This window comes from Podarcis raffonei, chromosome 1 (genome assembly GCF_027172205.1).
Source record: "Podarcis raffonei isolate rPodRaf1 chromosome 1, rPodRaf1.pri, whole genome shotgun sequence".
Taxonomy (NCBI): domain Eukaryota; kingdom Metazoa; phylum Chordata; class Lepidosauria; order Squamata; family Lacertidae; genus Podarcis; species Podarcis raffonei.
In genome coordinates, this window is record NC_070602.1 from 50,936,005 (window position 1) to 50,951,522 (window position 15,518).

The following is a 15,518-nucleotide window of genomic DNA, read 5'->3' on the forward strand; positions in this document are numbered from 1 at the left end:
AATACCTAGATGGAAAGTTATCTCCAAGGAGTAGTTTTGTGAGGTTTGACTCTTGGTCTCATTCGCATACCCTCCAGCATTTCTCCGGTGAAAATAGGGACATCCTATTCTATTATTATTATTATTACTACTACGACTACGACGACGACGACTACTACTAATACCCCATCCTTTCAACTGGGTTGCCGCAGGCACTCTGGGCAGTTTCCAACATAATAAAACATTAAACATTTTAAAAAACCTTCCCTATACAGGGCTGCCTTCAGATGTCTTCTAAAAGTTGTATAGTTAACTTATCTCCTAGGCTTGGGACATCACATAACTCCATACACACCAACATTTCTCCAATGAAAATAGGGATGTCCTAAGGAAAAGTGGGACATTCCAGGATCAAATCAGAAACTGGGGTGGCTTCTGTAAATCTAGGACTGTCCATGAAAAATGTGGACACTTGGAGGATCTGCATTACCATGTCCTCCCCATCTCTTCTAACTTGCTTCTGAATTTTCCTGAGATTACATTTTGGAGTTTCAGACTTGCTATTATTATCGTTACTATTCCTGGCTCTTTTACTTACAGGTGTGGTTCTCCCCACTCTCTCTGGCCTAGCTATGGAAGGACCAGGCTGTGTAACCAAAACAATGACTCAAAGGCCCTGGCTCATGTTCAGCAGAAACATGTTTTAGCCAGAAGGATTCTTAAAGAGGCCTTTCTAAGGGCTTGCTGGCTTGTATCAGACTGTATATTCTGGGACTACCACCCCGTCCCTCACTATTGGCTGGTGGGGCAGGAGGCTCACCATTCCTCTGCTGATTTATAGAATACTAGGGAAAGCCAAAGAGAAGGGTCATTCTGTGCAAACTCTGGTTATTCTCTCAGAGAATACCTTCTTGGTATTCTCTACAGAGAAGGCCTTCTTGGTAGTGGTACCCTCCCTGTGGAACGCCCTCCCTTCTGATGTCAAGGAGATAAAGAACTACATAACTTTTAGAAGACATCTGAAGGCAGCCCTGTAACAGGAAGTTTTTAATGTTTGATGTTTTATTATGTTTTATATATGCTGTAAGCCACCCAGAGTGGCTGGGGAAACCCAGGCAGATGGGTGGGGTGGTATTATTATTATTATTATTATTATTATTATTATTATTAGTCACCCCCAACTCTGCCAATAGAAAAGTTTCTCCTCCTTTTCCAGGTTGACAGTCCTTTACTCCTAGTCCAGATGAAGATGTGAGCTACACAAGCATGCACAAGGGGCAGATTTACCAGGCAATGCAAGGACAGGGATCCTTCTCAATACAGTGGTACCTCGCAAGACGAAATTAATTCGTTCCGCGAGTTTTTTCTTCTTGCGAGTTTTTTGTCTTGCGAAGCACGGTTTCCCATAGGAATGCATTGAAAATCAATTAATGCGTTCCTATGGAAACCGCTTGCCGGGCTGGCGGTGCGGAGAAGGGCTTTTCTCCCCACCGCAAGCCTTCAGGACAGGTTCGGGAACAGAGGGGAAGGCGCGCTGCGCTTCTCCTCTGTTCCCGGAGCTTGCGGGGCTTGCGGTGAGGAGAAAGGCTTTCCTCCCCACCGCCAACATTCAGAACAGCATTCTGAATGTTGGCGGTGGGAAGGAAAACCCTCCTCCCACCGCAAGTCTTCAGGACAGGTCCAGGAACAGAGGGGAAGGCGCGTTGCGCTTCTCCTCTGTCCCTGGACCTGTTCTGAAGGCTGGCGGTCCACCGCCAGCCTTCAGAACAGCCGTCCGAAGGCTGGCGCGGGGAGAAGGGCTCTCCGCCCCACCGCCAGCCTTCGGAGGAGCCTTCCGAAGCCTGGCGGGGGGAGGAGGTCTCTCCGCCCCACCGCCAGCCTTCGGAGGAGGTCCGAGGACAGTGGGGAAGACGCGCTGTGCTTCCCCGCTGTCCCCGGAGATTTCCCTATGGGCTTTCGTCTTGCGAAGGAAGCCCATAGGGAAATTTGTCTGGCGAAGCACCTCGAAAAACAGAAAACTCTTCTTGCGAGTTTTCCGTCTTGCGAGGCATTCGTCTTGCGAGGTACCACTGTATGTGTGTGCATGTGGGAGAATATTGCCATCTTACTGGCAGATAAGAAAAGGTCACACGCCTCTTCCAGCAGGAATTAGATGGAAACAGACTATCTGTGTATCTGTACTTTAGAGGAGAAACCACAGTTTGCACACTGTACAAGCAGCTGGCTTGAAGCCTGACCAAGCCATGTCCAGCTGTTCTGCATCCTGGCTGGAGAGCATCCTTTCACTGAAGTGATACAAAACATAAGCAGCTACTAAGGAAGAGCCAGCAAATCTCCACATATCTCAGCAGGAAATCAAAACACCCGCTCCCCCAACATGCACCAGATGCAGGGCCATCCCAAGGCAAGAGGAGGGGTAGAGGGAAAATCAGAGTTGGACTGGGGGGATTACATCATGCCATGGATCAACCCATAAGCTTGTCCAGCTGAGGCTGTGCCAGGAGGTCCAGATGACTCAGAAGTGTGCTGCATGCATCTCCAGCTCTGTTCTCTCTTTCTTCCCTAGTCACTCTCTTTTTGAACTAGTCCCTTTCTTTTCTTGCTTACCCTTCCCTCAGAAACACATGAAGTGGAGTGCATCAAGTCACTGAGGTGTCTGTGTGAGTGAACACTGGTCTGGGGCCTGCAAGGCCTGTGTCCTGAGGCAATGACCACAGCGAGGACAATTCCTCATTTGCCATATCTGAGCCCGCTGAAGTCAAAAGGAATTTGTGTTCTGAAGTGTAGGTGGGTTCCCATGAGGCAAGACACAGTGATAACAGCAAGAACCTTTATTGAACTAACAGAACTGGGCAACAGGGGTAAAGCAACTGCTTATATACATTTCTGAAGGCCTGGGCCACTCCCACTCCCAACGTGATTGGCTGTCTAAACTTCCAAGCTGTGAATCATGACTCAGAAGAGTTTGGATTTGATATCCCGCCTTTCACTCCCCTTCAGGAGTCTCAAAGCGGCTAACAATCTCCTTTCCCTTCCTCCCCCACAACAAACACTCTGTGAGGTGAGTGGGGCTGAGAGACTTCAAAGAAGTGTGACTGGCCCAAGGTCACCCAGCAGCTGCATGTGGAGGAGCGGAGACGCGAACCCGGTTCCCCAGATTACGTGACTACCGCTCTTAACCACTACACCACACTGGCTCTCTCAGAGTTTAAGGGCCAATGGCAGAGGACCAAATCCTGAAATGTTCTGTGATTGGATATCATGTATCGAATAAAAACACTGGGGCTCAGAATCCTTAGTCCAGACTCCAGCTCAGGTAAACCGAATACAGACCACCGAATACATAACATGTTCCATACTATGAAAGGCAGGCTTCACTGGAGCCACCTAGAACCTACTTAAAGCAGAGGCTTTTGGTACTATTTCTTGATGGGGCAACTCCCTGATAGAATCACCATTCTCTTTTCTTAACTAAAATACAGCTCCCTTAACTAAAATATAGCACAGCTACATAGCGGGAATGTGTGACATGGAACTGATGTCTTGCCATAATAGCACCACCAGCAAACTAGAAATCCAGGGGTTTGCCCTGGGTACAAAACCTCCTCCTTATAGCTCTGCTTCTATGTACTAAAATTCAGCACTCTTATCTTGCTTTGTGACACAAAGTTTATGTTCTAGATTTGATTCCTGCTGCTGGACTCGATACATCCCAAGTTCTAGCAACAGCACTGAAAGGACATTCCAAAGACCAACTTGGTTCTCTCAGTTGTGGTTCAGTGAAGTGCAATGTTAGAAATGAGCAAGGCACCAGACACATTTTGCTACTACTCCCTTGGGTCCAACTGTGACTATGTGAAGATTTATGAGTGCTAGGCTGGCGGCCACAGTTTAAAAGCCTCTGCCTTAGTCCATAGTTAATACCATTTCCACTGTGTGTGTTTCTCCTTCTTGCCAAGCAGTAGCAAGATTCCGGGGGGGGGGGGTTCCAGGCACACACTCAGGGTCGTGTTCCCATTGGGAAGTTGAGGCACAGTGGAGACTGGTGTCTTTGAGAAATATGATTTATTTTACACAAATTTATACCTAGAAATTGGAGGGGGCACAGAACATTATGCTGCAAGTGTCCCTCGTGTCTCCTCCCATAGCTTCAGTAAGCTTGGGTCCAAATCAGCAGCCATTCATGGCCTCTGGTTTCTCAGTGCAGCCTCCTCTAGCCAGCACTGAATGGTGCTCTCCCCCACTTCCTCCTTCTTGTTCCCAGAACACCTTGCCAAGAAACCCACCTCACCTTCTGCCTGCTCGCCCCCCTTCTTCAGACCTGTTTTTTAAAAGGAAACAATTTTCCTGTGTGACATCATGCCTCCTGTAACCTCCCTCTCCCAACTGTGCTATTTCTTTTGCTAACTAAGACACAGCTGGGGGGGAAGGACAGCACCTGCCTGGTCAATTGCTCTTTAATGGACCGGCACTTAATTCTCCTTGTGTTCTTAATGGCATCGCTATCAGTGATCTCCTGAACAGGAGAACTGTTTCGACCTGTATTTTAAAGCTAGCATCTGGTATATTCCCTTCATCCTACAAAACCCCGCTAAATTCTACCCCTTTATTAACTTCTAATGTTCACTGACTCTAGCAATTATGGGTGCCCTTGGACCCCCACACTCTGTTACTTCAGATCTGTAACAATATATGTAGGTATCTCAGACTATTTATGGGAATCCAAGACTATGACCTGTGTCATTGCATTGAAAAGGAGCTTTTCCAAGAGAATCAAGTATATTAAGCTGCAATTCTGTGCATTATTACTTTGAGAGTAAATCCCATTGAACTCTGTGTGACATACTTCTGAGTAAAAATGCTTAGGATGGTGCTGTATATTTCTTATCCATCCATCTTTCCCAAGACCCAGAAGGATCAAAATGCCAACTATCTGTGGTTGCTCTCAGGACCAAGGCCAGAGCTTCAAGAAGGAAGTTGTCATGATAATAGAAGCAAAGAAGAGGCACCTAAGTAAGAGCCTTGTGGCTGTATCTCCGTCTTTCAGACTCACTCTCTTGCCACATGGAGCATAGCGAAGATTATCATCAGCAGAAAGACGGTTGCTTGTTTGCTTAGAGATTATAGGAAAAGCAAGCTCTAAAGTCTAAAGAATCAGTAACCACTGCTGCTTACCTGCTTACAAAGGGAACTGTCAGAACCATCTCTCTGAAGATGAAGGCACACACAAAACTGACACATGCATACTGTGTTCAATTGAACATATAAGAGGGGTGAATCCCTCCTCTACCCCACATCAGTATCAAATGAAAATGATTTCCTGTGCAAGATCTATTCTACCCAGTACCAGTTTTGCCCAGTTAAAATTCTTGCTTACCCTACAAACATGGTCACTCAAACATTATAATACAATACAATGACGTCAACCAAACTTGACTTTTTGCCAGTGAATTTTGACATATTGAACCAGCAAGGTGAACCTATTGGCATTGCAAATTGAATCATGGTTCAAAATCCTAGTGGAAGCATTGGCCCTCGTGGTATCATGAGTACCAGATCAGTTCAGCACTCTGTAAATCTCTGAAAACTTTAGTGGATTTCAATGATTAAAAAACAACAACAACCCAAGAATATATCTTGGCTTCTATATCCCAACCACCAGAAAGCAATCAAATGGCACATGCATGTTAAGCTCCTTCCTTGGAGGTTTTTAAGCAGAGGTTGGATGGCCATCTGTCATGGATGTTTTAGCTGAGATTCCTGCATTGCAGGGGGTTGAACTAGATGACCCTTGGGTCCTTGACAAGATTCTGTTATTCTATGATTCCTTCTTCTGCTCTTTCCTCTCTTTTCTTAGGCCTTCTCACAGCATGTAGATAATTTATGAAAGTTGCTGCCACAAGATGCGGTAATGGCCACTGATATAGATGGCTTCAAAAGGGATCGAGATAAATCCATGGAGGAGTCTCAATGGCTACTAGCCACAATGGCTACATGCAACCTCCAATACATGGCTGCATGCAAGATGCTGAAGAGCAAGAGCAGGAGAGGGTCACTGCCTTCATGTCCCATCTGTGGGATTTCTAGAGAAAATTGTTTGGTCATTGTGGGAAACATAATCCTGGGCTAGATGTGTCCATTAGTCTGATCCAGCAGGGTTTTCATGTTCTTCTGATGGTCATGTCACTGGAAGCATGGCAGTACTGAAGCTGGTCCCTGTATCCCTCACAAGCACAGGGAAAAGGGCAAGAGGGAGAAAAGCCAACTGATCTCACATCCCCACACAGATTCAAGAGCAGTTCAAAGAGAGGATGATAGCAAAGTATACTACTTGCTATGGAGAAACAGGGATGCACTCTCCAGCCTTGGGCTGCTCTAATCTTTCTATGACTACATCATTTCATCCTCCTTCCATAGTGTAGGAAGGTGTACCATATTCATACACTTGTGAGAGAGTCATTGAAACCTGTATGGTTTTATAGATTGCCTGTACAGACAGCACTTTCAGCCCACATTAAAATTCAGAATGTTAATGTTCAAGAAAAGGCATTTCCAGTTGGACATTTTTCTACTCAAAGAAGATGCTTTAGCTAAGAATGCTTCTAAGAGGAGGCAATTTCCAGCCAGAATTTGTGCACTCTTAGGCATCAAAATGCAAGGCAGTTCTCCAGCACATGCAATGATATTGTTAACATCTGCAGCTCATGTTAGAAACATGCCTATGCCCCCACCCTCTGATGGGTGTTTAATAAGTTTACTCTGCAAATATTTTCACATACTTTCTTCCTTATAACTTTCCTTTAAATTGGTTTTTAAAACACTTGCAAGGCGTTTTCTTACTTTTCTGCCACCAGCAGCCACCAACCATTTGAATCGTAGTTTAGACTGTCACCTGATAGTTGATTATTATTTTTATTATTTATTAAATTTGTATAACACCCTTCATCTACAGATCTCAGGGCAGTTCACAACATTAAAATATAAGATAAAAAGACAAAATACATAAGAAAAACAAAAACAAAGCAATAACAAACCCCTCCCCTGCAAAGATAAGCCTGAACTGAATGAGTTTACAGCCGCATAAGACATTTCCAGCACTCTCACTCTTCACTGCTAAACTAATTAACTAGATAACTATAACTCAAAATATGCTATGGATCAACTAACTGTTTGCAGCTGATAAAATGGGAAGTGTGACACTTTCTATGTAGGCCACAGTGCTGGGCTGGCATCAGCTCTCCAGAGACATCTGTGTACCTCTCACAGCAGCTGGGAGAGCTTCCTGCTGCACTAAGGAATCCAGCAGAACTGGAAACTGGTAAGGATTCCTGGCTAGTCTTTTAATTCCAGTTTTTTTGGAGGTGGGGAGGGGTGCTCAGGCAGAATTAAATGCATATGGCCCTTTTCAATTAACAGACTTTTTCATCCACTGTGAACACAGTATTTGCTGCTTTTAAACAAAAGAAAATGGAGCAAAAGAAAAAGAAAAAAGCACCTATGTATTAACTTCATAATGAACAACTGTAGCCTGGAAACGGCCCTAAACTGATATGAACTCACAATCTCAATGCAGTGCGATACCAGTTATGCTCAGTGTAAACAGCCCAGGGCTGATGGGAGTTGTAGTCCGAAACATCTGGAGGGCACCAGGTTGGAAAAGGCTGAATTAGGGCTTCTGTTAGAAACCAGAGAACTGGGTGGACTTCCATCCTAGCTCGGTGGAAGCTGGTTTAACAGCCAAAGGCCTTGTCCATCTCAATTCTCCCCTTTTTGTATGTCCAGCTCCAGAGCTCTTTCCCTTGCTCTGTTCACCATAGTTTCCTATGAAGGGCCCTGCTGGATCAGACCAAAGGCCTATGTAATCCAGCATCCTGGATTCTCACAGCTGCCAGCCTGTAGGAAACCTGTCAGCCTGTAAACATGATAACAATAGCCCTCTTCCATTCCTGATCCCTTACATACCGTCTCTGATTCTGGAAGTAGTGCTACACAGCCATCCTGATTAGTAGTCCTTGAGAGCTTTATCCTTCAGGTCCTCCCCTCTCAGGTGCTACTTCCGCTTCAGTGTGGCCATTCTGCCAGACCCAAGGTCAGGAAAACAATTGCCTTGCAGGATACAATCCCCAGGTAACTTCTGTGTTGCCAGATACTAGCAACTGGCCCTTGTTCCCCGGAGCCAGAAAATTGGCAGGTGCAATGTCTGGTGGTGGCAAAAACAACACAGTAGCCAGGTCACCCAAACTGTGGTACCCCAATCAGTGATGACAGCACCCAGTTGTTCAATGCATGGAGCAAGCTTGTTTTCTCCTGATCCAGAGGGTAGGACTTGAACCAATGGATTCAAGTTACAGGAAAGGAGATTCCGACTAAACGTTAGGAAGAAGTTTCTGACAGTAACAGCTGTTTGACAGCGGAATGGACTCCCTCGGAAGGTGGTGGACTCTCCTTTATTGGAGGTTTTTAAGCAGAGGTTGGGTGGACATCTATCACAGATGCTTTAGCTGAGATTCCTGCATTGCAGGGGGTTGGACTAGATGACCCTTGGGATCCTTTCCAACTCTACAATTCTGGAAACTTAAAAAAACTTCTTGGCTAATTTTAATGTGTTGCCATTCACTGTCCCAAAAGACAAAGCAGGTTGGTTCATTGTGGGTTTAAAAACTCAGAAAAAGATAAATTCCATGGCTCACCACGTCAGGGGCATAAAACCAATGAAAGGACTAGTGACCACTGGTTAAGAAACCAAAATAAAGCACAAAAGGTGACTGTGTCTGAAACAACATCTGAGAGGTGCCGTCTTAGTCGCGGCATTAATGAAAACAACGAATGAATAGGAGCATTCTGGCAAGATTCAACAAAGTCTACAGCTGACAATAGAAAGGTTAAAGCAGCAAGTACAATAATATGATGAGAAAGTTCACTGCAATCTGTAAGTAAACATAGCATGGAAGATTAACCTTACTTTTAAAGACTCCTTTCAAGTTTGAAACCCACGCACAGGTTTCCAAAGTCAAAACAGGAAGCCCTGTGCCAAGCTAGAAGAGTCCACTAGGATGTACTTAACGACCTGATAAATTAAGAAACAAGTGAGCCCTGCGGCAAAATGTTGTGACGTTGAGTACTGTTTAAGTTTCCAGCCATGTCCTTTCCCACACTACTCCATTCCATTCTTCCCCTGCCCCCACCCCCACCCCCACCCCCAATTTTCCGCACAGTAGCCCACTTCAGGCATTTTAAATGCATGTGAAATAAACTCCGGGGGGGGAGGGGAGTCATGTTATCCCAGACCTCCCCAACTAACCAACAAAAAAAGAGCTTCAATTTTCAAAAGCAAAAAATTGGAAGGGCCAAGAGGGCTTGGCAGAAGAGCCATGTTGGGGACCTTCATTTCCCAGCCATGACCACAAACAAAGGGGATAATAGATAAACCAGTTATGGACATCCAACTCTCATGGACGAGAGGGGTTGTCGCAAAACCAATGATTGTTACCACCAGAAAGAGGCATGGATACAAATAACACACTGGGCCCAGACGATCCTGCTGGCAGTCCAATTCCCATCAAAGTAAAGAACCCCTGACCATTAGGTCCAGTTGTGACCAACTCTGGGGTTGCGGCGCTCATCTTGCTTTACTGGCCGAGGGAGCCGGCGTACAGCTTCCGGGTCATGTGGCCGGCATGACTAAGCCGCTTCTGGCGAACCAGAGCAGCACATGGAAACGCCGTTTACCTTCCCGCCGTTTACCTATTTATCTACTTGCACTTTGCTGTGCTTTTGAACTGCTAGGTGGGCAGGAGCAGGGACCGAGCAACGGGAGCTCACCCCGTCGCGGGGATTCGAACCGCCAACCTTCTGATCGGCAAGTCCTAGGCTCTGTGGTTTTAACCCACAGCGCCACCCGTGTCCCCCAATTCCCATTACTTCTGCATTATTCAGCAGTCATATATGGTCTATATGTCACTCATAAACCTGTCCTATTAAAAGACTGGAAAAGAAACAGATTGCAGAGAAGCTGACTACATCCCCCAGGCCATGTGCCCCTAGCTGGTTACAGACTGGCTAAACCAACCCCATCATAATTTTGCTCTAGTCAATCCAATATAAGTGTCCTCCATCCCTGACTTTCTAATATAGGCTTTAATCCCTCTAGGCTGGTATTGTGTTATTCCTGTGTTTTATGATGTACCATGCTGCTTGTGCTAATGAAATGTTAAATACTATTGCTACAATAATAGTATACCTACAACTGGTGGTAGTGATGGTATTGACTGGAGCTCTGTTTTTAATTCATAATGAAGACAATTAAATTAACCAATGACTTAATGCTTTCAGAGTTATAAACAGAACAATCCCATAAATATATAGTCAGAATGCTGTTGAGTTCAGTGGGGCTGACTCCTGGGTAAGTAGGTATAAGTTACAGCCTAAACATGTCATTTTAGATGGCAAATTCCAATCCTACTTCCTTTCTAAAAGGACAACTACATGACAATTAGGCCTCAGATAATACTACTCTGCCTCAACCTTAATTAAAATACAGATACTATTGAACACCCAAAATCTAATGAACATAGGGTTGCCATATTTCTAAAAGTAAAAATCCTGGACACAAAAGTTGTTGAGCTTTTTCTCAAGAAAAATTGACGTTGGTTGCCATACATCTGGATTTTCCCGGACATTTTTGCCAATTTCCACCTAGACACTGCTTCAGACTGCAGCAGATTTGGCCTCTAAATGCATATGTACAGGCAACTCCCCATTTAAGTGGGGATTATGATTTGAGGCACTGCACATAAGTGGGACGCACATACAGTGGCGGAGCTTCATGCTCTGGCACTGGGGGGCGGAAAGCAGGCAGGGGTGGGGCTGGCGTGCGTCCCAGGGGTGTGGCATCCTGCCCGCAGAGGTGTGGCATGTGTCCTGGGGGCGTGGCACACTGCCTGCAGGGGCATGGCACCCAGTGTGGTGGTGGGGCAGCCGCAATGGTACCCCACCAGGATTGTGCTGCCGGGGGAGGTGCGCTCCCCCCGCACTCCTCTTCCTTTGCCTGTGTGAACATAGGCCCGCCCTGAGATGCTGAAAACAGTGCGCACACCAGCAGTTGTGTGCATGCTGATCACACACAAACAGGGAGTTGCCTATTTGTGCATGTGTATATGCATACAGTGCGTGCAACACGCATACACTGGATGGCAAGAGTTAAAAATATGTGTTGGGAACCCAACTGCATATAAATATTGATAATTAGAAAGTGACTCACTGATCATGAGAAAGAAATAATCATACATTTTCATCAGGCCAGTTTTGCAGTCACCATCCAAAAAGGAACTGTAATTTAAATCAACCAGAAAAACAACATGGTGTACATAGCCAGCAAAAATGTTAAGAAATATTTGCAACATTGCTGACAAACCAAATTTTTCTCTCACAACTTTCCTTGCATTCATAAAGGGCAACCCATAGGCTCCAGATTGAGGGAGGAGCTGGGCAAAGCAATGGAAGATCCAGAATTGGATTTTGTGTTTTTTAAACCAGTAAATGCAAATTTTGTGGGCCTGGTTTATATTGTCACTACATGAGGGAGTTAATTCCTTGTCCCCACCAGATGCCACTTTCCCAAAGCTACTATTTTCCCACACTTTCAACTCATAATTTTTAAATATATATTCTAATAGTATTTTTTTAACATGGACTGCTAATCTTGAATACAACCTCATTTATTTTAATTACTGCTATATCCTTTCAGCACCTTTGAGAATAAAGAAGGAAATGTGTGAATATGTAAACAGAGTGTATAATTTGAAAGGCATTCTTACAAACGTTGCTGTGAAACCGATCAGTAATATGTGCCCACTATGAAGGGCTTATCTAATTTATGAGTGTAACATTTGATGGAAACAGACAAATAACTATATTATATGGTCTAGTTATACCAGAGGAGGGAGAAAATTATTATTATTATTTTATTTATTTATTTATACCCTACCTTTCCCCAAAACCAGGACTCAATGTGGCTTCCAAAAAATTAAAACACAGATAAAACACAGAAAGCTAAAGAAAATTAGCAATTTTGTGCAATTTTGGTAAGGCAGCAAACATAAGTAGATCTAATACACTTATCTACTGTAGTAGTCATTGATACATGGTTTGTCAGTACAACCTCACTGGGCAAGAGGGGAGAAACAATTTGCTTCAAGTTGCTATTAAGCTAGATACCATATGCTAGATACTATTGCCCTACACACCAGGGCAATGTAGATTATCAATAGTGGAAAACAAAATTGTGGCATCTCTCACCGCACAAGGACATGGAAAGTGGCCTTATATCAGGTCAAACTGTTTGTTCACCCAGCCCAGTATTGCCCCCTCTGACTGGCAGCAATTCTCACATTATCTACTACCATGTCCTTTTTGGTAACTGGAGATGCCAAGGACAGAACCTGGGAACTTTTTGCATGCAGGTCATGTGCTCCGCCATTGAGTGACAGCCCCTCCCTGAATCTCTTGCTTATTGGGTAGGATATCTTCTTTGGCGATCACTTGTAGCCGAGTCTTCCATAAACACGGTTTTAACAATGAGTCTGTAAGTGACTGTGGAGGCCAGTTCTGGATCCACACGTCCTTCCACAGTGGGGACATTGATTCTCGGGCGGGAGTTGATCATGGTGTGGATTTGCCAGGCATGCCTTCCTCTTAGCACGTTTCTCTCTTGGGTCCTGAGTTTGAGTGTCTTCAAAGCCCATTACACCTTTGGTAAAGGCTGTTCTCCAACTGGAACACTCGCAGGCCAGTGTTTCCCAGTTGTCAGTATTTGTACTACTCTTTTTAGATTTGCCTTGAGACAGTCTTTAAACCTCTTTTGTTGACCACCAGCATTACGCTTTCCATTTTTAACTTCGGAATAGGGTAGTTGCTTTGGAAGACGATCATCAGGCATCTGCACAACATGACCAGTCTAACGAAGTTGATGTTGAACAATCATTGCTTCAGCACTGGTGATCTTAGGATATAAGACACCCAGAGCAGGAACAAAGCTTCAGAGAGTGAAAAAGATTCCTTAAATAAAATTTGACATTACAGAAAGGTGGCCCTGGTATTTAACATATGGAAAGCTGCATGCCCCAGTCTACAACAGGATGCTATTTCAGTTTCCAGTCGAGGAGACAAGTTTCACCCAAAGGTTCAAAGGCCTTGTGCTGTATATATTCAATATCAGACGCTTTGCTGAGGCCCCATAAGGGTTTCTGTATTCATGTGTGAGATTTTTTTGTGGGTTCCCACCCACCAAATATATAAGACCCACCCCCATACGTCTGGAGAAGCTCTTCAGACTACAGTTAAGATGGGCTTAGCCAAGATGAAGCTTTCAGAAGGTCATATTCCTTTATTCTAGAGTCATATTCCTTTATTCTAGAGTGATTAGCCTGTAATCATAATTTATTATTATTTATTACCACCCTTCATCCAAAAATCACAAGGCGGTTCACAGCATAAAGATACAAAATGAGAACACAAAATACATAATGAAACAAAAACAAGCCAATACCCCCCGCCACATTATTACCCTTCACTGTTGTTATAGTAACATGCCGATTTGGACTGCCAGTGCATACATAAGCATAGACAGAAGCAGGAAATCCACCACAGATTCCTCAGGAGGTGCTATTAAGCAGCTCAGGTGGGACTTCGGATTTAGACAGGGTAAACAGCACAGAGGGGAGGCTTTAAACCCCACTACCACCAATGCTTTTGCTCTGATCTAAATTGGAGCTCTCTCCCATGCGCATTGCTATAGAGAATTCTCATCACAGATTTCCTGAATACACTCTGGCCCCTCAGAGGTAAAATTTGCCTCAACACCACAGACATTAGCCTGTGGTGTTAAGGTTCTGGCCTGATTTTTGACCTTATTTAAAGTTTTTGGGACACCTATTCACAACTTTAAGATCACATGGAACCCCTCTGTTAAGTAAATGAACATAGTAGTCCTACAATAGAATTTTTTAAAAAATGGAAATCAACTCTAAGACTTCCATTACCATAGATAGGTCATCTAAGAATAGATTCGCAACAACCATTTGTTGCATGGTGAGGTGACATTTTGCACTCAGATCACAAGTTCCATCCACGTTCACCTCGCAGCGGGCATGTTTTGAAGCAGTCCTGGGGCTGCTTCACCCATGCATGTTTATCTCCTGAAGACCACTGTATCCCTTTCAGATGTAGTTGGACTCCATCTCCCATCAGCCACACAGCCAATGGTCAGGGATGATGGGAGTGGGGATCCAACGACACCTGGAGGGCCAGGGGTCCCTCGCGGTTGCATCAGGTGCATGAAACAGACATCACAAATCAAAGACCGGAGGTAACGTTTTCATCTTATGCCAGACACTGCATTTTAATAGAGACCCTTTGCTAGTCACCAAGGGTTGCGAAACCAAGTGATGTGCATCACGCCTTAGCGAATCAACGGGCGCTTTTTGAACCGTGCCGGCAAGGAACGGGGTGGAACGGCTGCTTCCATTTACAGGGGAGGAAACCGCTCGTGTGAATGTGCATATGACACGTGTTGCTGATCATATCCGGACTGGCATATTAAAATCGCGGTAGTAGTTCACAACAAGGGGCAGCCGGCTGCAGGCAAGCCAGGGGCATCCCGGGACACAGCTAAGGCTCCTTCCGATTTGCCCCCAGCCTACCTCCTTCTGCTCACCTACGAACCCTTCCCTCCCCCCCCCAGCGTCTAGAAGAGACCACCGAGAGGCCCTCAGACCTTCGGGCAAGGAAAGCCGCTTTACAAACCTACAACCACCCCACCCACCCCCCGTCTCTCTCTCTCTCTGGCCCGCACCCAGCAACCTCAAACGCCGTCCAGCCGCCGCTCCGCTCTTACCACATTGCTGAGAAAATCCGCTTCGTTTAAATCGCCCAGATCCAAGAAGCTGGAGGCTCCTCCGGGGAAGAGGCGCTCCGAAGGGAAGGGCTCTAGGATACTGTCCATGGTAGCGGAGGCGAGCCGAGCCGGGGGAGCCGTCGGGTGTGGGGAGCAGGGAAGCCGCTTCCTTCCACTCCAGCGCTGCGGGACCTTCCTTTAAGGATCGCCCGGCGGTTCACTCCAGAGCAGCAACCCTGAGCGGCAGATCCCAAGGCGCTGGGCAGAGAAGGGCCATGCCTACGTCTTCCCTCGAGGGGAGCCTGTAATCCATGGGGAGGGAAAGAGGGAAGCAGGGTACGGGGGGGGCTCCTTTTTCCCGGGGGGGCGAGCGAGTGGGGAGGGGAAAGACAATGGGGCTCAGAGGGGTGGGGCTGATGGGGGCCACTCTGGGAGGGGGGTGGGAGGGAGAGGAGGAAGATGTGCAGGATCCGGGCTGAGAGAGGGAGCGGGGTGCGCCCGGAGGGAGGGAAGGATCGTGCAAGGGCTGAGGCAGCCTCCTGTGGGGACGGAAGGAGGGGCGCCTTCGCCTCCTCCGGGATCCCTGCCCAGCTGTCACAGCCACACTCCGCGCACCATCCCCAGGCTCGTCCGCCTCTGCCCGGCC

At 45.9% G+C, this 15,518-nt stretch overlaps 1 protein-coding gene across 1 annotated transcript in view; it reads right to left on the minus strand.

Moving 5' to 3' along the window:
- Window positions 1–15,507, minus strand: part of CREB3L1 (cAMP responsive element binding protein 3 like 1) — a 79,733-nt gene extending 64,226 nt beyond the window's left edge. The window contains exon 1 of the mRNA XM_053387235.1: window positions 14,873–15,507. Coding sequence (XP_053243210.1) covers window positions 14,873–14,980 — 108 coding nt within the window. The 5' untranslated portion in view covers window positions 14,981–15,507. The remainder of the gene's footprint in view (window positions 1–14,872) is intronic.
- Window positions 15,508–15,518: the final 11 nt, after the last annotated feature.